This window comes from Emydura macquarii, unplaced genomic scaffold, assembly GCF_026122565.2.
Source record: "Emydura macquarii macquarii isolate MOO-44397 ecotype Brisbane River unplaced genomic scaffold, CSIRO-AGI_Emac_v2 contig_3114, whole genome shotgun sequence".
Classification (NCBI taxonomy): domain Eukaryota; kingdom Metazoa; phylum Chordata; order Testudines; family Chelidae; genus Emydura; species Emydura macquarii.
Window position 1 is genome coordinate 3,763,259 of NW_027133251.1, and position 25,060 is coordinate 3,788,318.

The window sequence follows — 25,060 nt, forward strand, 5'->3', positions numbered from 1 at the left end:
AATCTGGACTCACCCCTGGCAGTGTCTTCTGTTCATGCAGCGCACTCTGGGCCTTCAGAGCAGACTCCCTTTCGCAGTATGTTAGGAAGGCACAGCCTGTAAATGAAAGACAACACTGCATTAAATACAGAGCTTCAGAGTGGAGCAGCTTAGGCGAGGGATGCAGAACAGTGCAAAGCTTTTGCCTTTCCCAGTAAGGGAGCTGCAGACTCCCTTTCTCAAGAGGGATACTGTCTCAGAAGTAGAATCCCTTTCCCCAAGCTCTCACGAAAACAAGAAACTCCTGTCCACCATATGCTCATGGGGAGATTAGTCAACCTAGGTGCATTTATGAGTACAGGTCAAAAGTGCTGAGCAGGATGCATAGCAGAGAGGAATCTACTCCCGCATTAATGGAAGTGCTGCTTTGAGGCTGACATTTTACTCCTACCTAATTGCAGCAAGGCAGAGAAGGAGTGGAGTGTTGAACCAAGACCCTCATCAGCACGCTGAGGACCATGATTAAGCCTTCACGCGCTGCTTTCATACCATGCACTCAGAGTAAAGGGCACAGGAGGACTTGGGTTTTCTGACTGCAGAGGACGATACATGGCACTTCACCTGACTTGCATCCCCAAGTAGCCTCCAGATGCATTCACAATGGAGAGCACTCCCCGCTAGCTCAAAGCCAGGCACATGAAGGCAATCACACTGAGGCCCAGATGCACCATCTAAATGTGACCGCTGTAGAAATCATTAGAAATTCAGAACTGACCCAGTGGACCAGGTCACTGGTCCATCTGGTGGGATATCCTGTCAATTGCAGGGGCCATTGACTACCACGGTAGAGGAAAGTGAAAAACCTCGTTACACAACAGGCCAAAGTTGCAGTATCCTAGTTGTGCATGTGTTATGATCCGATTATTCCCCCTTACTGCAGTATACTGAAAGGTTACCAATTCCTAAGGCCAAAAAAAAAAAAAAAGTGCTTATTATGCAGAGGACACTTTCCTTGCAAGTTACTACAAAACAACTACAATCCATACCCCAGCTCCTTCAACTGGAGAGATCTGACTAGCCAACCTTCAGATGGTTTGCCCATCAAACCGTGAGCTTCTTCCAAACCTGGGAAGAAGAAAAGAGGGTCTCCTTCACAACTTTGTCTATTTGTGTTCCATTACCTTGCCTTAGAATCATAGAAATATAGGGCCAGGTGATCATCTTGTCCATCTCCCCGTGCTGAGGAAGGATTAAATATACTAAAACCCACCAACTCCTCTTCTTCTCTTTATTCTGTTGTCTAAATCTTAGATTGTGAGGTCTCTTGGGCACCAATTGCCTTTGCATTATTTGTCTGTGTAGTGTCTAACATAATGGGGCCCTGATCCTTGATACCTAGGTGCTAACAGAGAAGAAATAAAATAGGTCACTTCTCTTTTTTAAGAAGTTCTGAATAGAATGGGTTAAGCAGATGGAATAAGTTAAAAGGTATTTTTTCAAAAGATTTTCTTGAACGACCAGTCCTACTACTTCTCACAAACTGGATGATCATTAGAATCAGAGATGGAAAAAAACTGTTGGATCATCCTATCTAATTTCTGTCTGCAGAGATGGCTCCTTTTAGTATATTCCAACGGTTCAGATGTATCATGCATCAGTGACTGTGCACTTCAGAAGCAAATCAACAGTGAGGTAAGCAAAGGAAGCAGAACAGCTCTGAGCAGCAATGATTTTATTCCCTCTAATTGGTCTCATTCAATTCTTCTTCCAACTTTCAGTGGCTGTATTTTATATATACATTTTAATAATGTTTATTTATTTATTTTTGCATGGGGAGGAGTGGGGACAGCGGCAGTGAAGGCTTAAGGGTGGGGAGTGGGGGCAATGGATTCAAAAGTGTTTTTAAAAGTTGCCTATAGCTTGATAATCAAATGGGAAACAATGCTTAAATTTAATTTCAGCACTAAATCATAAGCAGAGAGCTCCCTGACCAGATACAATAAGAAAATCTCCCTTTGGTAGTAGACCTGGACCAGTTGATACAGACTAATTAGGCACATCATGGCACACTGTTATAGAGATAAACTATAGTGTAAAGCTCCCATAATGGTAGTTATATATTTCCTCTTATTGTGATGGCCATGACGAAAGCTCAGAATAATGAAGCCCTGCAATGCTGGCCACATTGTGAATATAATTCAGCTATCTCAGGCAGAAGGTCCCTCCTTCCATTATAAAAGCAGCACTTACTTCAGAGAGCCATCAAGGGTGTGATGAGTTATCAGGAGGAAGCAACCAGAATGAAATTCCTTCCACAGCTGTATGTGCGTGCACTGGAATTGCAAAGAACTCCCAGGTACGCTGTATATAATGGAGGGCATCAAAATGTCACTGGTTCCCCCAATCAAGGCTCTCAGGGCATAAAGATTTTGAAATGGAAGAATGAAATGTAATCAGCGACTCACACATGGCAAGGTACCGAGAAAGAAAGGGAATAAACATTTCAGGCAAAAAAAAAAAAAAAAAAAAAAAAAAAAAAAATGTGTTGAAGTAACTTTTCGATGTGCTCCATAATAAACAGTGTGCCTGAGTTATGTTGACATCCTCTCATTAGGGAAATTGATGGCACAGCGTCAGTGGTACCTTTTTAAGAAAGAAATATCTAGGTGAATTTAGTGTTGCCAGATTAACAGCACTAGAGAGGGATATCCTATTCACACCAAAGAGTGAAAGAGAGCTCGCAACAGCAGTGCAAGCTTCCCGTACTGCTTGCCAACGTGCCACAAACCGGACTTGAAGTTGAAAAAGCCACCTCATGGTTGTCTAGATCCCTGGCTTCTTAGGTAAGCTTGCCAAACAAGGGGCTAAATCAGTGCCAATTGTGAGGACATTGTTTAAATGTGTTAAGGAACTTGGATTGAGACTCAACAGTAGAGATAAGCAAAAAAGGATTTTCCCTCTTGGAGGTAATTTCAATGTCTCAACATTTGTTTTCATTCCAAATTGGGATGAAATATCAGCATTTTTTTTTCCCCATGGAATTAAAACTAGGAAAAAAGTCAACACAGAAATGTCAGCACAGTCAGTTCGACATCACACTGCATCCACCTCTGGTGCTGTGGCAGCACCTTACCGGAGCTGCCATTCTGGTGTCTCTTATCACCATTCTCCTCTATAGGCTGGTCTTCCTGGTCAGAATACATGTCCCACGATGCACTCACAGTCATGTGACTTCCATGATATATTATGCAGCTTGGGCAGAAAAACTGTGGTGCATCATGAGAAATGTAGTCTGGCCAAACAGTATAGCCCATAGATGACAATATTCAAACTCTACCACACATGAAATGTCATGGCAACATTCAAAATGATTCATTTACGTTCAGTTCAACAAACGTTTCTGAAGGTAAATATTTTTTGATTTTTCAGACAAAAATTGGGGGGAAAAAAATCAAAAGTTTTCCATAGGAAATTTCAATTTTTCACAAACTACATTCTGCTGACAAATTGGTTTCATGAAAAATTCCAGAGCTGATCTACTCAACAATTCACTTCACAGAACAGTTTGCCTTTGGTGACCTGGGCTGAATGGTAACCTCACTTATAAATTAAAGGCTTCATACACTATAACAAATCACTTGAGCCTTCCACCCCAATATGGCATCCTCATTTAATTGCATTTTTGAAACATATCTTAAAAACAAAGGTAGGCTGAAGGCTCTGTATTTTTCTGTGAGCTAACCATATGGGTTATAATAAGAAAATGCAATTGCAGTGCAAAAGAATTATACCTGGGTTTGAATAAAAAAAATCTAACTAATGATTGATAATGAAGGCGTTTTTCTTAGTTATTCCTAATTTCACTTTAACTTTTCTGGATCATGATGAATTTTCCAGACACATCAATCAACTGAAGGGTGCTCTGGTCTGGTTCACCTTTTTCTGTCTGTTCCTTTTCTACCAATGGACAGCTCTTTGGGATAGTACATAAACATCTGGAAACTCCCGGATGTTAATTAACTCTCAGCCCATTGAACTGCAGTCTCTGGGAAGCATGAGGATGTATCAAGTGTTCTCCTGGGACACTGGGTTGTTAAAGAGAAGGGGAAACAAAACACAGGAGCTGAGATGGAAAAAGAAAAGCTCTATTTTAATTTTGCCTCCAGAGAATTCAATAATATAAATAATAATTGCATGGAATACACATGGATAATAATTGCAGTGATGGTGACGCCAACCCTATAATAAATCCCCAGAAGTATTTGCACAAATTGGGGGTGAAACAAAATCATGGGCCCAGATTCTGATCTAAGTGAAGTCTATGGGTATCCATAGTTACCCTTCACCTAAATTACGCTTGATTTACGCCTGTATCACTGATATCAGAATCTGGCCCAGAAAACCTAACTCCATTTTGCTTGACATCTCACCACTGACTGAACTGAATTAGGTTGCTCATCTAGTCAGAAGTGTTTAGCTATATTTAATCATGGATATCTTTCCTATTTTCTCTGCTCTTCTTCAACCACCCCTGGGATTATACTTTATCTGGACCTCTAGTAATAATGCAGTGATATATCTGCAGGATGAAGATGACGCATACTGGCCAACTATTAATAGTTGTAATTAAGGGCTTTTTTCCCCTTCCTTGCTTTATTTTGGCAAAGAGCCATAGGTAACTTGGCACAGACTTTCTCCTCTGCCCATTGCTTAGACCAAAGGACACGCACTTAGCAACTTAAGACTGTTTCTTTGCCTGATGTGTGTTTTATGACATCTTATTTGATTTTCTTCATCTCTGTATATAAACTCATACAAAACATGCTTGTAGCTATACACCTCATGTTATATACATGCTTTCCACACCTTTATTTCTGGATAAGGAAGTGCTGTCTAGTGGCTAGAACTCAACCCAGAGTCACAGCTCTTCCAGTTATTTACTGTGCGCCTGTGAACAAGTCACTTAAAGTGTGGCTCAAAGCCAGTAGAAAGACACTCATCGACTTCAGTAGGCTTTGGCTCAGGCCCTTAATCTTTTTGTGCTTCCGTTTATACATCCGTTTTGTGAAGCCTAATTAATGTTTGTAAGGTGCTTTAAGATCCTCAGCTGAAACCCAAAACACTATAAACCAGACTCTGACCTCAATTACATGGGTGTAAATCCAGAGAAGCTCCATAGAGGTCAGCGCCATTACTCCAAATATATGCCAGTGTAACTGAGTTCATAATATCTGACCTTGTATCTGGGAATCTATGAGTCAGATTCTGATCTCAGTTACATTAATGTAAATCCAGAGTAACCACTTTGACCTTACTAGTGTTACTTTCGATTAACTCAGATCAGAATTGGAGCCTCAGTAAGGGAAAAATCTTGTGAACAGAACTTTTAAAAGCAGCACTGACTTAGGCTGACTACCCAGCAGACTTGCTGAAGCAGTTTCTATCAGGTCAGACCTTTTCCTGTGTTGTGTCATTGTATTTTAGGCTGATTAATATGTCATGAAGCACACTATGTTTGTTTGCACTGCTTCTTCAAGGATTTCGATCAAAGAGAGGGTCACAAATTTAACCTAAGTATTTGTGTCTTAGATTAGTTTGTGAACACTGCAAAATTAATTAATTCACATATATATATACACACACACTCACTCACTAAGGCAGTCATGTTTCTATTTAAATAAAATAATAAATAATAATAATAATAATAATAATAATAATGAAAAAAGCATGTCAGTAAGCATCCCTGAGTGTCCCTATTATTTGATTTATATTATGCTATCTTCGAGAGGCCCCAAGCAGGGGAAATAGCCCCGTCATGGTAGGAGCTGTACAAACAAGCAAAATAAGAATAAGCCTATCTGTCTTCGGTACTTATATGGACCCCATTACAATAGTATCTGGGCACATTTCAGTCTTTTATCTATTCTTACAACACACCTGAGAGGCAGGGCTGTGCTATTATCTTCATTGTGCAGATGGGGAACTAGGGCCCAGAGAGACTAATGACTTGTTCAAGGTCAAACAGAGTCTGTGGAGGACCAGGGACTTGAACAAGGTCTTCCAAAATCCAGGCTAGTGCCCTGACCACCGGACAATCCTTTCTCTGTAAATAAAATAGATTTCAACTAAAACAACACAGAGAAAAATGATTTTACCAGTTAGAAAAACGCCCTTATTAAAGTGGTCATCACAGATACCTCTAGTCTAGGAATTCAAAGAGAGAAAGGGCCTCTGAGCTATCCTGGATCTTTGTCTCTGTGATTAAACCTATTCTAATTTGCTCTGTCTAAAGTGTATCCTCCAAGCTTTGATCACTTGAGTGTTCCTGGGATTGAGTTAGAGGTTTTGGGCGGGACAATCAATAAAAGAGTGGAAAAATTGTACCTAAATTTTTTTATCTGGTGTTTTTATAGTGATTAAGTGCCTATAAGGAAAGCTAGCATCTTCAGTGAAGAACCATTTACTGGGTTGGAGCTCTCACCTCCTCTGCCTATTACCACCCCACCACAACCACCGAGTGCTAACTGGAGGAAAGATAGGAATATAAATCTTCCTGGATATCATCTTCTCTGTCCGATTCCGCACAAGGCAGATTAACATTTGAAAGGCCCTGTTGTGTGGAATGCTCATTTTTTTCTTTGCCATCAACTCTTAGAAGGCCAGCATTTGCCAGTCAATTGAAATATATATTATATTAATTATATTATATTATATTTACACACACACACACAAGCCAAAAATTACATTAAGGCAGCACATTAAGAATCAAAGAGTCAGGAAACACAAACATGAATATTTCTCTGAGCACATTAACTCAAATAACATTGCATTTATTGTATCTTACATTACACATTAATAGATAAAGTCCAATCATGCAGAATCCTTCCTCAGGTTGAGTGACTTATATTAGTAGCCTCAATGAGAGGCTCCTCTCTCAATAACAAAGCTGTATTCTAATCAGTAATAAATGAACCCCATTAGTGTCAGTTTGACTTCACTTTGTAAACACAGCCAATAGTCCAGATGCATATGCAAAAGTTACTTAAACGGCCAGTCCGACAAATCTGGCATGAAACCTTTCAAGAAGAGTGAATATCATGCTATCTACAGTATTTCCTGCTTTTAGTGGGGTAAGAAATGCTCTGAGTTTTGTTTGCAGAACTTCGTACTCCTGTTTCCAGCTATACCCCTCTGTCTGATCCATCCCTGTCACTTGTGTTCAGCTCATGTGTTAAATTCTTTTTGTAAGAGTGTGCGCGCAAATTAATTAGGCTTTGAACCTACTTTTCTGGGTCCTGCCTTTGGAGTTCTATCTTTTGTTAGTGTCTTATGAATCACTGGGTGGATTCCGAAACATTCCTAGATGCTTCTCAAACTATTTGTCCCCCATCCTTCCCTTATCTTTGATCATCAGCCCCACTTACTTTTCAGGGACTTTTTCCAATTTTGCTTCCCATGTTTCCAGAACTCTCAAATAATCCATCAGCAGTCTCATTATCAGCAGCCTGGAGTTCCAAAACTTGGCCCTTTCCATTCCTTGGGTCACCTGGCTGTCTTCTGAAATGGACCAAATCAAAACCCTTTCTGACCACCACCAAAACTTTGATCCCTCTCTCTGCTATGTCTGGCTTCCTCCCAGCCTAGCATTTCAGTGCCCAAACCAAGAGCAAAGATAAAACAGTAGTCTGCCCAGGTGAACAGCACACCCCTCTTTTGAAGCAATATTGCCATTATTGCTCAGAATTAGCTACACAATTGAAGTTTGGATTTTCATCCAATGATGAAATAAGCCAGGGTAAATCTGCAAGGATCATTCATGGATGATGAAGGTGTTAGGAACTGCAGACCACCTATATACAGACTTTATGGTCAGAGAAAGGTTAGTTATTCAACATTCAATGCCAGGAACAAGTAAAGATAACACCTTAAAGCCACACTTGCATTTTCCATGCATGATCCTTGCACTGTTGTTTCTGTAAGAGCAGAAGCTATTTCTCATGAGATTTTCAGCCCAAGATGGCAGAAGTCTCCTGAGAATAACTGAATCCACAAGATTCACAATTCAAGCTGGTTGAAATCTCACACGATTAGCTGACCTCAGGAGAGGTCCTGTGGTTTGGGACTAAAATCCCATGAGAACAGCTTGCAAAATTCCAGCGTCAGTGAATCCAAATGCTAATTTGACTTTAACGGTCATTTAAAATATAATCCAGATCCCAATACTCCTCCTTATCCCACCTTATAGTCACTTAAAGCCAATTCCTGTCCTGCCTTTGCTCCTTGGTCTTTGCACTGGAAGGGATTTGAGGAGCTAGCAGTGTTAATTTAACTACACCCAGCAGCAGTGCCAACTTGCATGTGTAGTTTCTGGCTTATTAACAAGGCATTTCCCTCTGCTGTAAACACACATGCTCCATTCATCACAACAGTGCTTACTCAAGCAAAACTCATATTTGAAGTTCTGCCTGAGGTACAGACCACAGGATCTGGCAGGGAGAGAATTTACATAAATTCTACACTGCTCAGATACTGACCTCCAGGCCTGATCCTCAATGTTATGGCCTCAGCTCACCCAGAAGTAAGATTTGTCCTCTGTGCTGAAGAGAGGAGAGACAGTCGTGTTGGCCCAAATGCTTAAATTCTCTCCCTTTAAATAATGAGCTTTCAAAACTAAGGCAGGCCTAAGCAGAGGAGCATCTACAGCCCCCATGGTGGAATGCAAAAAAGTTTTGATATATATGGCTGTATAAAAATGCTGCTCACTCTTCCTTTAAGTGAAGTCTGAGACCATACTTGCCTCCTTAATAACTCTGAGCAGCATTCTCCCTGGTCTCTGGCAAAATAGTCAACATCAAAGATATCGGAAACATAAATGGCTTTCTGCAGTTGTGACTGGGGCCATTTTTTCCCCTGTTGCTTTTTGGCTATTTGCTCCAATTCACTCCTGTTTCCACCTCACAGTCGCTTCACCTCAGCACCACTCTACTCCTGTCTCTTATATCTTACCTCTTCCTCTTCAACCTTTTCTCCCCTGCCCTGTCCCCTCCCTCCCCTTCAACCTTCCATTACGCTAATCTCCTCTCCTCCACTGGGGCAAGGACTGTTTATTGCATTATGCCTGTACAGTACCTGGCACAGTCAGGACCTATTCTTGGTTCATTCCTCGGCACTATCAAAATGCAGGTAGTAAATACTCATTCCCTTGGCACACCCTGATTTTCAACCTCTGGAATCTCTCTATCTTTAAAAGTTTCCTTTTGGGAAAGATATTTCTCATGTTTTAGTCTTCGCCCAAGATGATTTTTGCCCCTCATCCCTAACTGGTAGGTTTCAGCACAATAAGGTGAGTTACACTCTGTACCACTGTCTATTCACTGCCTAACTGATGATTTACCAAGCGGATCAAGACCATCAAAAGGAACATCTATAGCTAAAGGTGTCCCCATTTCTGTTAAATTTTTAGCACATTGCGATCTGCTGCCAAAGAGTGATTTTAGAAAGTACTTTGCAGTTAATATACCAATGAAGCCACAGAAGGAGGTAAAGCTCATAGTAAACATGCTGTAGGATTGCATAAAATGGGGTACAGCGAGCTTACTGGGCCTGCCCAAGTCAACACAGCAAATGACTGGAATTGCTGGCAGTAAATCCAGAAGCTGTGATCCCCACTATGGCGTTCTACCTACCAGGGCAAGAAAGAAGCTAACAGAACTAGGAGTTTGCAGGAAGTGACATTCTTCAGTTTATTTGTTGATTCATAGAATTACAGCCACAACTACAGAGGTGCTAGGCACGCTACAAACCCATAATAGCAGCCAGGCCCTGCCTCAGAGGTTATAATCTCACTCGGCAAGACACACAATGTGCAGAAGAAAAAAGATGTAGTGACCCAGGAGTCTGAGGCAGAGGTCAGAAATGAACCCAGTACTCCTTAAATGTAAGACCGTCCTTCCTCTTATGTGCTGGAAATGTGCTGTGCTTGAGCAACAGTGCCCAAGGAGTTTTCATCTAAATAACTTTCACTAGTCAAGACATAGGTCTATCTATCTTAGGGACTCATATGACACCCATTACTGTAGAACTGAGCACCTCACAGTCCTCAATCCTGTGAGGTAGAACCCGGAGAGACTGCATTGTTGTACCTACTTAGATATGTATGCCCTGCTGATTATCATGGCATGTGCATACCTGTACGTCCAGCTGAGCACAAAGTGTATGAATTAGACTAGACAGAGAGTGGTCCTAAAGTTTCCAGTTTCTACAAAGGTACAAAGAAGCAATCTTTCTTGGGGGGAGGGGAGAGAAGAAAGAAACGCAGCGACATTAGTGCATGAAGATCTCTGTAATTTACAAAACCTCTGTCTCCTAAGTTAAGAAGGGCTCTTGTCAGTTTGACGTGAAGGAAGTACAATTTCCCGATGAATGGAAAACAGGACTTAGAGTGTCACTAGTGGAGAGAGATCTTGATCGTGTTTATTTTTTGATCGAATTATGAAATTAGCAAATGAAAGGAATGGAGTAGATGGGAAGCAGCCAGACTGCCATCAAACATTTGATACAGCGCTTCACAGCCTCAGTAAATGAAATCAAACTGGGTTGGATGCTGAGAAGAGTCGCACGTGCTCTGGCAGGCGGACTGCGTGTGATAAATGGCAATGCTTGGAGCTGGGAGAGGTGTCCATGGTGGTGGTAGATCTGCTGTTATTTAACATTAGAGATCTAGGACAGGGAATAAATAGCACATCAATGAGATATGCAGATGATACGAAACTGGGAGGAGTTGCAAACACCAGTGAGGATGGACAAAGATAAGATCTTTCAAGGGGCTGAGCACTACAGCAACATGTTCGGTGCCTTTAAGCTATATTGAGGGAAGCTGACAGCTCTCAGCACATTACAGGATTGAGCCCCTAGAGAGGTTAGAAATACAGACAGGAAATACCAGAGGATAAAACATCTGGATATTCAGTTGGAGGGAGGCACTTGGAAAGCAGTAACGCGAAAAGACATCTGTAGGTTACAGCGGAAAAGTATGATCCTGCAAATGTGGTATGATGAGGCAGAAAGACTAGAAAAAGGCATCACGTCATGGAGCAGAGGCAATCTCCTCTCTCCTGGTGGCCCCAGGCTTATCTAGAACATCTTCAGTTCTCAGCACCTGGACACCAGAAAGACGCTAAGAAAAAAAAGAAGGGATTTAGAGAAAAGCAAATAATAATGGCTAATGGGCTGGAAGAACTGACTTCGGTTAGTCCAATGATCCATCTAACTCAGTATTTTGTCTCTGACATTGGCCAGTGCTATACTTCAAAGGGAATGAACAAACTAGAATTATCCCGTTATCCAGTCCCAGCACCAAGCAGTTGGAGATTTAAGGACACCCAGAACATGGGGCTGTATCCCTGACAATCTCGGCTAATAGCCATTGACGGACCTATCCTCCATGAATTTATCTATTTATTTTTTTACCGTTTTATGCATTTGGCCTTCACAACAGCCCATGACATTGAGTTCCACAGTTTCAGTGTGCATTTTGTGATGTACTGGCTTTTGTTTGTTTTAAACCTGCTGCCTATTAATTTCATCAGGTGACTCCCTAGTTCTGGTGTTATGTGAAGGGGTAATTGACATTTCCTTACTCGTCCCTTTTCTAAACTGAACAGTCTTTTTAATCTCTCCTCATATGGAAGCTGTTCCACACCCCTAATCATTTTGTTGCCCTTCTCTGCACCTTTTCCAATTATGAGGAAGGTCAAAAGAACTAAACACATCTAGTTTGGCTAAATGATGACTCAGGGGGATAGATGATAGCCAGCTACAAGGCTTTGAAGGGTGTAACCACTAAGTGAGGAGAGGAATTGTTTGGGGTGGCACGAGGGAATAATAACCAGGAGTAATGAAATGAAATTTAATAAATGAATGTTTAGGCTTACCACCACCAAAGCTTCCTAGCCACCGGATTTAGTACTTTGTGCTTTTGGTATCTTTTTTTTTTTATTTTAGCCATTATCTCTCGGTTGAGTCTGTAATCTTTTGGGGCAATGAGCATGCTGTATGTGTGTACGTTTGTACAATATGTAGCACAGTGTAGATCTAATCCCTTCTTGGGGTCCTATATGTTACCATAAATACATTATAATAGCAGAAGAGTCTTGCAAAGGCAATTCCTCAGCCAGTGGTGTCTTTAAATCAAGGCTGGATGTCTTTCTAATTAATATGCTCTAGTTCAATAGTTCTCAACTTTTTCCATATCAGGACACCATATTACAATGGGAAAACAGAGCTGTCTGCCATCTGGCCATAAAAAAGGGAGCCTAGTTGCAACCATCTGAATCCATTCCCAATATTGCTGGGGGTCAAGACCCCCTTATTCAGAACCTACATGCTTAGCTTTGTGTTATTGGGCTCCACGCAGGAATTACTGGGTGAAACTCTCTGACCTCTGTAGGACATCAGACTAGATTTTCATAAATGCCCCTCCCAACCTTAAAGTCAATGTATCAATAAGGGAAGTAATGGAAGTTCCATTGCCTGAGACATGGAAAATGGCACTGTGCCAAGCAATGGAGATTATAATGAAGAGAGCAATCCCGCACAGCCAAGGCAAGGTGGACCTGGTGACCTAATCGTCCTTTACCCATGTCTGATTTTAATGATTCCCTCTTGCTATATCTTTAACACATCCTCCATCCAAACAGAAAGACATTTTGACTTTAAACACACAAGAAACTCTCTCAAAGAGAGCCAACCATCTTCTAAACAATCATAGTGTCAAGTGACTGGAGTGGAAAGAGATCTTAAGTCACAATCCACCAAAGGCTGTCTGGTCAACAGTCTGCTTTTTTTTTATTTTTAGTATTGTCAGACTTAGGCAGCTGGCCACTGAGTCCTTTTCTGACTGAGATAGATTCCAGGATACAGGAAGTGATTTCAATGATGTAATACGCGGACATATTATAATCTCACTATGCACCAGAATGGCAAATAAGGCATGCTGTGTGGTCTTGTGTTCCCCTTCTTCACTGCCATTCAGGAGGGTCCAAGAAGATATAAACTAGGAAGAAGGCATGAAAACAGACAAATAAAACTATAGGCTGAATGTCAGCAAATATTTCCTAATGGGTGATATCTATAGGACTGTGGATAGTCTCCCCAACAGGTCTGGTGGAAGTCTTTTTGCCTGAGTCATTCCAGATTGGACGGGACAAAGCAATGATAAGCATATCACAGGGAACAATATTTTACTGGCTTGGAGATACATAGAATGACCTCACAGGTCTTATCCTTCCATCTCTAAAGTGCAAAAATTTCTGGATCACTAGCTAGTAAATGCCTGGAAACATAAACAAACACACGTTAATGATGCAGTTTTATTTTCTTTTGTTCCATTGGTGAGGATAAAAATAGTGAACAGCTGCTGCGTGACAGAGGTTGAAACTCACTGGAGAACCCCCGGTTGACGTCAGAAAGTAGGAAAGCAGAGCTTAACCTGTTTAAAACAAACAAGAGAAGACTTCTGGGCCATGATAGCGATTTACAGCTAGAGAAGACTAAATTGCAAATAGTTAGGTTGAGTCCACCAATTGCAGCTGTACATTCAGGTGCTTCTCTGAATTTAACCTTGATTGATCCAAACCTCTTTGGTAAGGATATTGAGATACCAGTTCTGAGAAACAGCCAATTATGCATAGCATTTTAAGTAGGGGAGGGGAACAAGATGGGGCTAGTGCCCCCACAATGGAAATATTGGGGAGCAGGGGCTTAACTATATTTCCACAGCCCAGCCACATAATGTCTCGCCAAGGCAAGTGTAGGACGCAGCTATGTTCCACATACACAGAGGTGGGAGAACTGAAAGGAAAGTGGGACAGGAAGAAGGGTCTGGAGCAATTAGAATTCTTTGAGGGGTCCACAAACATGTGGACAAGGATGATCCAGTGGATAGAGTGTACTTGGACTTTCAGAAAGCCTTTGACAAGGTCCCTCACCAAAGGATCTTAAGCAAAGTAAGCTGCATGGGATAAGAAGGAAGGTCCTCTCACAGATCAGGAACTTGTTAAAAGGCAGGAAACAAGGATAGGAATAAGAGGTCAGTTTTCAGAATGGAGAGGGGGTAAATAGTGATGTCCCCTAGGGATCCGTACCGTAACCAGTGCTATTTAACATATTCATCAATGATCTGGAAAAGGGGGCAAAATTTGCAGACAATACAAAATTACTTGAGATAGTTAAGTCCAAAGCAGACTATGAAGAGTTACAAACGGATCTCACAAAACTGGGTGATTGGACAACAAAATGGGGTCTAAATTAGCTGTTACCACTCAATAAAGAGATCTTGGAGTCACTGTGGATAGTTCTCTGAAAACATCTGCCCAATGTGCAGTTGCAGTCAAAAAAGCTAACGTTAGGAACCATTAAGAAAAGGATAGATAATAAGACAGAAAATAACATAATGCCACTATATAAATCAGTGGTACACCCACATTTTGAATATCATGGTTTTGATCACCCAATCTCAAATAAGGTATATTAGAATTGGAAAAGGTACAGAGAAGGACAACAAAAATTATTAAGGTTATGGAATAGCTTCCATACATGGAGAGATTAAAAAGACTGGAACTTTTCAGCTTGGAAAAGAGATGACTAAGAGGGAATATGATAGAGGTCTATAAAATCACGACTGTGTGGAGAAAATGAATAGGGAAGTGTTATTTACTCCTTCACATAACACAAGAACCAGGGTGTCACCCAATGAAATTAATAGGCAGCAGGTTTAAAACAAACAAAAGGAAGTACTTCTTCACACAGCTAACCTGTGGAACTCCTTGACAGGGAATGTTGTGAAGGCCAAAAGAATAACTGGGTTCAAAAAAGAACTCGATATGTTCCTGGAGGACAGGTCCATCAATGACTATTAGGCAAGATGATCAGAGATACAACCCTATGATCTGGGTGTCTCTAGCGTCTGATTGGCAGAAGCTGGGCGTGGATGACGGGATGGCTCCCTTGATGATTGCCTGTGCTGTTCATTCCCTTTGAAGCATCTGGAATTGGCCTGTTGGAAGACAGGATACTGGGCTAGATGGACTCCGTGGGACCCACTGTGTCCATTATGTTCACTGCAGCACATGGAATAGGGCTGGCCACAGGGGAGCTGGTAGGACTCCCTGACCCAGCCCAGCCTCACCTTCCAGCCATCATGGATTCCAGCAGACACACCTGGCCTGGGGGAGGGGCAAGAGCATGTGTGTCAGCCGCCACGGTGGGGTGAGGGGCCAGGGCACTGGTACCTGGGAAAGGAGGAGTCAGCACTCAGGGCACCTTCCGCCAAGGGAGCGGGGCACCAGCCACGGAGGAACTGCTTTGGCAATGGCAGTAGGAATTACCAGGAAGCCCCTTCCTAGCCTGGAGCCAGTTGCCCCTTCCAACCCTCCCCTGCCATCTCAGTAGCTCCTCTTGGTCCCCTCCTTCTATCCCTCCACCCTTCCGCCCTCCCATTCACAGGGAGCTCCCCCCCCAAGTATTCTATTCAGGTTCTTACGCCATGTCATCAGTTCCAATGTGGAATCCAAATCCAACTTTTCAACGTTCTCCATGAAAGGGAAAGGGGCCCTGGCTCCAAGCTACCCTGGTGCTGCAGACGCTGGAAGCCCTGAGGTCCCTGGCCCCGGGGGGCTGCCTGGAATCCTGGTCTGCTGCGGAGCTGGCAGTTAGTGCTCCCCTGGCTTCCAGGCTCCTCCTCATCCCACCTCGTAGGTCTGGAGAGGAGCTAGGAACCTGGAAGCTCCACCTGGCCAGCTGTCAAACAGCCGGGAAGCGTGGGCTCCCCAGTGGCCTACCAGGTGGGCTACTGAGAGGCTCAGTGGGTGAGCTAGCAGGAAAGTAAGGAAATATCTTTGTCAAAAGAAAAACTTTCCCCGCCGCAAAACATTGAGGATACATCTGCACTGCAGGCTTCTTTCGGCAGTGTGTAGCGCATATACTCGGGTAGCCCTCGTAACATGGGTCTAAACGGCAGTGAGGCCAGTGAGGCAAGGCTTAGGAGAATAGAGTATATGCCTGAAGGGTGTAGGTATGTACCTGAGGACATACCCTGCACGGCTTTCTACTTGCCCAAGCCGTGCCTCCCCGTCTGCACTGCTATTTTTAGCAGTGTAGTGTCCCACTGCCTCCCTCCACCACAGGGAAAGACTCTGGCAGGTGGGAAGCAGCAGGGAAAGGCCCAGCTCTTCCCCACTTCCTCCTCCTGCCCTGTCTACATTCTAAATAGACAAGAGCAGACAAAAAATGGGAGGAATGTAAGGTACTTAATACAGCTCTGTTACCGGAACAGATGAGTGCCTCACAATCATTAACGTATTTATCCTCGCAACACTCCTGTGAGGTACGGCAGTGTTATTATTCCCATTTTACAGATTAGGATCTACTCAGATCCTCTTGAGTTGGAGCTTAGTGGCTTAGCTACAAGACCATCTGTTCTCTCTATACCTATTCTGTGGTTAGTCACTCTGGGCTCTTTACTCTAGATTCTGACTCCAGGCTGTTTTGGCTGCTCCCAAATTAGGTACAGTACATTTTCCTTCTTCCCAAATCAGTTCATAAAGTGCTTTGGGATCTTTTAGGATGAGAGAAGTAACACTCGACAAATTGTCATAGGAAGCAGCATGGTAGACTACACTCCTGGGCATAAGATTACGGAGATCCAATAATCTCGGCTTTGGAGTTTGGCGTGCACCACAGAAGAATGTGGCGGGCACACAAAGGAAGAAGGAAGAAAAAGAACCAGAGACAGGGCTAAAGTGGGAGGCGGGAGGGCAGATAAGTTAAAAACTGCCCCCAGCATTTTCCGGATGTTTGAGCAGCAGAGCACCCCAGGTTTCTTAGACTGAAACCGCTGAAAGTGAATGGGATTCAGGTTCCAAAATGCCTGGTATTTTTGAAAATGGAATGTAAGCTTCTAAGTCACTTAAGCCCTCGGGAACATCTTACACTATGTTTCTGAGAAGAGAAAAGGGTTAATCATAAACAGTGGTTTCAATTCTGGGACTGGACTGAACTGAAAGCTCAAAGGAAAATGTGTGTGTGGAGAGGGCGGTGTGAGCCCCACACAAATCAAACCCTAAGGGAAAAACATGTGCAAAACCCTAAAAAGCAAACACTCTGTTTTGTGCCATACTGGCTGATAGACATATCAGGTACAAATTTCAAGAGCACCTAAGTCACTGAGGAGTTCAAGTCCCACTGACACTTTGGATATGTGGAAGCAGTAGCACGTTGGGCCTAGCTTGCATCCAGCTAGTGGGGGTAACAACAGCATTGAAGACAGTACAGTGCAAGAAGTTCAAGTCCGGCACAGACCCTGGGTACATATTCGGCTCGCTAGCCCATTCTGAAACCCACAGTGCTACTGGTACCTGCACTAGCTGGATTCAAGTTAACCTAGAGAGGCTAGTCCAAGCAGAGGTTTCGTATACACATCCTTGGTCATTGAAGCACTTCGGAAAAAAATTACCAATGTTGCAACTCAGAAGACCAAGCTGTTGGAGAACAGGATCCAGCCTAGCTGGAGGTGATTGGATGAGAGAATGCGGTTCACCTGTTACATGTTAGGGGACAGGAATCAAACTGCATCTGGACTTTCTGCAGAGGCTCGTTCTGATCTTTTGTGGCCCCATTCCTGCTGCCATCGCTATAGATACAAGAGTCTACAGCTCAGTTATGCTCCTTGACTGACCTTTCCTGGCACTTTAATGACAGGAGAGAGCAGTAAGGACATGCTTTTTAATCTAACGTCAGTCAATAATAGGACACAGCTAATGGACTTAGACATTATACATTCAATAATTGTTTTTACTTAAAGACTTTACTGTTAGCCCACCGAGACACCGCATGTCAGCAGCAGCCACTGCCTATTGGTGGGCACCCGTGAGCCATTCAGTCAGGCCTAGCTAGCTAAGTTTAGGTTCTTCTATAGCCTCCATCACCAGACTATCTGAGCACTGAGATATCAATTCATTTATATATACTCATTTTGGCTCAGCTACAAGAGCAGTGGGGATCATTATAAGCATCTCGGTAGAGAGCTGGATCTACACAGACATGCATTTCTTTCACCTTGTGAAAAAAATCTTATTTTTAAGATTGTAACAGTGAGAGGCCCCAACTGAAGCTGGGCCCCCCTTTGTGCTAGGTGCTGTACGCACGCACGCACGCACGCACAGAGTCTCTGGCCCAAAGACTTTACAATCTAAACAGACAGAGGGTGGGAAGGGCCACAGAGAGATGGAGTGACATGCCCAAGTGCACTTGCTGAACTAAAAGCAGAACCCAGACGTCCTAACTCCAACTGAGAGCACTATCCGCTAGATCATGCTGTCCCATCTGCCTCAGAGTTAATTGCCATTCAAGCATCAGTTGAACGCAACATTTTCCATCTCTTTTGGAATGAGACAGCAAGTCACCAGGGTTAAATTAGGACTGAAGCAGCCGGAATTGCAACCATTAACTTTAAAAAAAAAAAAAAAATCTTTCCTTCCCTTTCCTTTGGCAGGAGCACGAGTGGCGCTTTAATAGTTAGTTATTCCAAAGGTGGCTGCCCTGGGGTTAAATTGCTAAAAACGCCCTTCCCCCCTTGCTCTTCTTGCTTCCATGGAAGGATTAGGTTCATCTCATTTTATGTGGGAAAGATGAATGACCCAGTGCAGCCAGCATGGCCTAAATTGCAGCCCTTTGCATGCTGAACTCCTCCGCCACTTCCTCTTGTCACAAACAGCACCCTGCAATCCATTTAATTTCATTTACAGCAGATTAATTTCTCTCTGACCTTTCACTCGGCTGTCAAACAGGCCCAAGACAGACAAGAGCTTAGGAACAGCCAGTGCATTTGATGATGTCAATCACGGCAGCACCTTGGGACTATTCTTAAACGGTCTCATGTGCTGGCCCCACACACCACAAGGCCGCCTTTCTCCTCCTTTTCAAGAGATCCAGGCCAAGGTTTCCTTCAAGCACCATGTCCCTGAACAAACCCTGCCAATCCCTCCTCTCCCTCCCCCTGCACTTACAAACAGAGGAAAAGCAAATATTTGACTTGGTTTAAACATATTTTCAAATCTCGCTTCACTCCCCATCCATCAATTAGATTTATTGTCTTCAGGTTAAGGTTTTAAAGGCAAATTCCTTAATGTAAGGGTCATCCCGCTCAAATCGCTACTCCGGCAATTTTCTTGCCTTTCTGTCATTTGCATACCATTACCCACCTTGCTTTGCTGCACCATTACTTTGCTTTTAAGACTCTCTCTCGCTCACTCTATTTTATTATTTTTTAAACTACTGCCACTCTGCATTAGGAAGAGAATGGCGACACCCAACCTTCAGCCTTGCTACCAGCCTGCCTCCCGCGGAAGAGAAAGAGACACATCGCTGTTTCAGCTATACCTCCGGAGGGGGCTGGAGTAAACCCTCTTCTTGAAAAACCTGCCTTATACTACGTGTCCAGAGCACGTGGGATGGAGTCAGCAGCAGAGGAGAAGGGCGGTTGTGGTGTGGGGCACAGGAACTGGTGGCCAGGGCTCACCATCATCTGGCAGGCATGCTTCTGTGGTCCCCCCCCCGGGAAGCGGAGCACTGACATTTGACTGTCATGGTCAGTTGTCTGTTGCTGGACTGGAGTGAGAAGAAAAAACTTGAAGGTTGTGAGGGAGAATGAAAAGGAAAGTGAATCCAAAGGCCCAACTGTGCCTGTCCTGGTGTGCTCTGTTCTCAGCAGTATGGGAGCAAACACTCTGCTCTGTCTTACCTCGAGGTTTGCTCCCAACTCAATACTCTGTCGCAGCATCCCGCGAGTTCCCCCGTTGCCCCAACTCTTCCTGAGCTCTGCTTCTCGGCTCACACCCATTGCAGCATTATACAAGTCCCTGTGTTTCTCCTGTGCTTGTGCCCATGGCTCAGAACCAGGCTGCAGCACTGTGGTAGTGTCTATCAGTGGAGCACTGCTGGCAGAATGAGAAACATCCATAGAGAGCCGGTCGAAGGAAGTTCTACCACTGTGCTTAGCCCACTGCCCAGGGAAGGCCACTGTGCATAGCATATCTGTATCCTTGTGCCTAATGGTCCTTGCCTCCAACATTTGCCTGAAATGCCTGAGATATTTTTTTCGCCGCCTGCAATTGTGAGAAATTCACTCAGGATCAATTCAATTGGCTATTTCCCACCAGAAAACTCTACATATAATTGTCTTCTTCTTTTGTTGTTGCCGCTGCTACCAACATGGGGATATTTTGCAAAGTGTAAAATCATGGAGTTGACCAAGGACGACATTTGGGAATTCCAGCCTTTGAAACAAACACTAACTTCCTCTACAAAATGGCAGCTGATGTGAGACCCCCCAACCTGTGGAACAGCTCTTCTATGTTAGTTTTAAAGGTGTCTATATTTTTACTCTCCCTCTGAGATCTATACTGTTAGACTCATTGCAGTAACGGTGTTGTGTGTGGTCTAGTGGATAAAGAACTAGACTAACACTCAGAATACATGGGTTCGAATCTAGCTGGGTCACTAACCTGCTGATTTGACCTTAGGCAAGTCACTTCACTTCTCCGACACTCGGTTTCCTCATCCCACTTTCGTCTATCTCATCTGTTTAAATTGTAAGTAGAGTTGGCCAACAATTGTTAAACAAGACTGCCCCCCCCCCCCACCAAATGCAGATTTCGGGTCAAGCAAAACGTTTAATGTATTCATGTTGAATTTATCAAATTGATTTGGTTTAAAAAAATTCCAAATAAATCAATACATTTTGATTTTTTTAAATTCAAAGTGACTTTTCATTTCAAATCTTACTTTGAGTTTATTTTTTCAAAAAGGTAAAATAAAAAATAAAACATTTCACTTCAGTTTGAACAAAACATTCCCTTTGATATGATTTTTATGTTTCTGGATTGCCAACAAAATTGAAAAAAAAATAATTATGAGTTCACCTGAATTTTCTCCTCCCACATGCCCACTTTTTTGGTTTGATTACTGGACTGAAAATTGGGTTTTGCACAGCTCTAATAATAAGCTGCTAGGGGCAGGGACTGTCTCACTGGGGGGGAGGGGCGGTCTACACTTAAAAAGCTGTAGCTGCATCACTGTAGCCTTTAGTGAAGACGTTACTGTGCTGATGGAAGAGCTTCTCCCATCGGTGTAGTTAATCCACCTTCACAAGAGGTGGTAGCTTTATCGACTGGAGAAACCCTCTTGTTGACATAGCGCTGTCTACACTGAGGACTAGTTCAGTATAACTATGATGCTCAGGGATGTGGATTTTTCACACTCCTGAGCGACGTCATTATACAGATGTGGGTTTATAATGTTGGCCCGGCCTAGGTTTTTGTACAGCACCTAGCACAATGACACCCACCACCAAGAATACAAAAAATGCAATAAAAATGTTCAAATAATAAAAAAAACATTCTTAAATACTTTCCTATAAAAGATTTTGTTGTATTTGTAATACACGATCATGTTAGGGAGGTAAAGATATTTTAGTGGTGGGATTATTTTTGTAACTCAAGAATGGCTTTGCCACATATGAAATCCAGCCATTCCAAACTCCTGCCAGTGCAACTTTTCTGCCTTGCCAAATCATCCTGTAAACATTGGCCTGCATCAGGGGTCAGTGCTGAGCCCCTGTTTGTTTGTGGTTATCATGGATGTGGTAAGCGAGAATACGTGAAGGGAGCCACTTCGGAACATGCTGCTCACTGATGACTTAGTAATGTGTGTGGAAGGTTGCAGGATTCTCCAAGACAGCTTTGAACAGTGGCAACATAATTTTGAATGGACTGGGGTTAGAGTGAACATTGGCTAGTTGTTTAGTCTGAGGCTATGATAACTGAGGCAGGAGGACACACCATAAAGGATATCACATGCAAAGAACCTGAATGAGCGAAAGAATTTAAATACTGAGGCTCAATGACTGATGACAACGAATCCCACTGATTGATACCCAGCATTGTACTAAATCTGCATGGTGCATTTGGAGGAAACTGACCCCAGTTCTTTGTGACAAAAAATGACAATAAAGATAAAGGGTAGAGTGTGCAAATTTGTAATTCAACCCATCTTAACATACGGAGGAAAGACTTGCTAGCCAGGACAAAGGAAATCAGTATAGTCTGAGTCATGGAAATGAAGATGTTGCGATGGTCAGATGTTGCAGATGACACTAAGCTAGGGGGAGTGGTAGACATGCTGGAAGATAGGGATAGGATACAGAGGAACCTAGAAAAATTGGAGGATTGGGCCAAAAGAAATCTGATGAGGTTCAACAAGGACAAGTGCAGAGTCCTGCACTTAGAAAGGAAGAATCCCAGGCACAGCTACAGACTGGGAATCGACAAGCTAGGCAGTAGTTCTGCAGAAAAGGACCTGGGAGTTACAGTGGATGAGAAGCTGGATATGAGTCAGCAGTGTGCCCTGGTTGCCAAGAAGGCTAATAACATATTGGGCTGCATTAGTAGGAGCATTGCCAGCAGATCGAGGGAAGTGATTATTCCCCTCTATTTGGCACTGGTGAGGCTGCATTTGGAGTATTGTGTCCAGTTTTGCGCCCCGCCCCCACACTACAAAAAGGATGTGTACAAGTTGAAGAGAGTCCAGCGGAGGGCAACAAAAATGATTAGGAGGCTGCAGCACAAGACTTATGAGAAGAGGCTGAGGGAACTAGATTTGTTTAGTCTGCAGAAGAGAAGAATGAGGGGGGATTTGATAGCAGCCTTTAACTACCTGAAAGGGGGTTCCAGGGAGGATGGAGCTAGGCTGTTCTCAGTGGTGGCAGATGACAGAACAAGGAGCAATGGTCTCAAGTTGCAGGGGGAGGTCTAGAATGGATATTAGGAAAATGTTTTTCACTACGAGGATGGTGAAGCACTGGAATGGGTTACCTAGGGAGGTGGTGGAATCTCCATCTTTAGAGGTTTTTAAGCTGCGGCTTGACAAAGCCCTGGCTGGGATGATTTAGCTGAGGTTAGTCCTTCTTTGAGCAGGGGGTTGGACTAGATGACCTCCTGAGGTCCCTTCCAACTCTAATACTCTATGATTCTAAATAGCTGGGCACTCCATGATTGGAAACAAAACAAGGTTGAAAAAAGGCCTAATGTGCCTTCCTCCTATTGAAGACAAGTTGAGGGAGACTAGGCTACATTAGTAGGAACATAACCAGCAATGACGAGAGAGTCATATCAGTTTGAAGGCTCTTGCAATGCTTGTGGATGGACAATGACCAAGGGGGGGAAACAAAAACTCAGTACATGGACCAGATATCAGCTGACCTTAGTGAGATCAATCTGCATGACTGCCTAGCTTATGACCATGAGTTTTGGAAGAAGGCTACAAAAGTCACTGACACTGAATAGGGAAGTGGCAAGAAAGAAGAAAATGACTATGATTATGACCTTGGTTACACCCGTCAGGTATGTGTGCATGAAAGAGCCTTAAAAAAAATTAAGTAAGTATTTTGATATCCTCAGAGAAAAGGCACAATGTACCTCCTAGGTATTCATACCACAACTGCATAATGTGTGTCTGAATTTACATTTATGACACCACATGCACATGAACTTGTGCATAATCACAGATATGCATTATTATTCAAAATTATTGATACTTAGCACTAATGTAGTGTCTTTTACCCAAAGATCTCAAAAGGATTTCAAAAGCAAGCTTCAAAGCCACTCCCAAGAGTTATTTATCAACCCTATTTTTAAAATGGATACATGGAGGCAAAGAAGTCAAAACGGTCATGCAAGGTCACACAGCAAATCAGGATCAGAGCTAGGATAAGCCAAGCATCCCGGTGCCTAGTCCTAACCACTAGGATATGCTCCCTCAGCAGCAAGTTCACATAGTGAATCAGTGTTCAAGTTCAGAATAGAGTCCCAGCATTCTGACAACCAGGCTCCCACTCTATCAACTAGATCACGTGCCCTGAAGTGCGTTTAGGTGGAAGGCTAGTGGATAGAAGTGGAGGGCTAGTGGATAGAGCACTGTACCAGGACTCAAGAAACCTGGATTCTAGTACAGACTCTGACACTAGCTGGATAATCTTGAGCAAGTCACTTCACCTCCCTCTGCCTCAGTTTCCTCATCTGTTAAATGGGGATAATGACACTAATCTCCTTTATAAAGTGCTTTGAGATCTACAGATAAAAAGCACTATACAAGAGCTAGGTATTATTATTTTTAATATTAAAGGCCAGTGCTCTAAGACTTAACCAAACTTCTGCCTCTCATGTTCCTGCCCCCAAAGACTTTATATTTAAATCTATGTAACGGTTTTGAAAAAAAAGAGGAAAAAAAGAGGAACAATTTAAAGGGCAGGTGGAACTGATCTCCTGCCAATGTGCTTTAATCTATAATGAACTCTTCTTTTTAAGTCACTTTGCAGACACTTTGATCTGAACCCAATATCAATAATATAGCTTAAATTCCAGACGCTTAACACTAGTTAGCCTTCTGACCCATCACACCGGCCAGAGAAAACTCTGAGGTGCCAGGTGAGCAGGAGTGCGCTGGGAGACCGGCACCATGATGGTTAAATGAAAAGAGAAAGGGACATCTCCACTTATAGTCCAAGATTTAGCATCACAAGTGATAAGGCAGTCTTCCTTTTTCAGACTGTTTGGATTCACATTTAAATAGTCAATAATTCATCACTTACCGTGAGCATATTAAATGCAGAAAGCAGCAGAATATAAATTGAAATGGCTAATCCCTTTTCGTTTAATCTATTAGGAATAAAATATTAAAGGCAAACAGGAGGGTGGGAAGATACTTGAGGAGTTAATCTGCTGGCCCTTTACCCCTCCAAGCTGCCTTAGGTCACAAACATAGATGGGTTGGATGGACCTAGTGGACATTTGCCCACATCACGAAACCACTCACACAATTGGAAGGCTGGTCCCATATTTAGGGCTATCATGTGGGGCGTGGGAAACTTGCATTCAATTCCCTGATCCACCACTGGCTTTCTGACTTTGGCAAGTCACTTACCCTCTCTGGGGCAAAGTGCTCCATCTGTAAAATGGGGGGAAATAGC

At 43.0% G+C, this 25,060-nt stretch overlaps 1 protein-coding gene across 3 annotated transcripts in view; it reads right to left on the bottom strand.

The window, feature by feature from the left end:
- The window catches only part of LOC137141807 (CUGBP Elav-like family member 4), a 440,181-nt gene that overhangs the window by 337,854 nt on the left and 77,267 nt on the right, over nt 1-25,060 (bottom strand). For all 3 annotated transcript variants that reach the window (XR_010916744.1, XM_067530902.1, XM_067530901.1), the window contains exon 2: nt 14-96. Coding sequence is in view for 2 of the 3 variants with exons in the window: in XM_067530902.1 (XP_067387003.1) it covers nt 14-96 (83 nt within the window). In the remaining variant the exon portion in view is untranslated. The remainder of the gene's footprint in view (nt 1-13; nt 97-25,060) is intronic.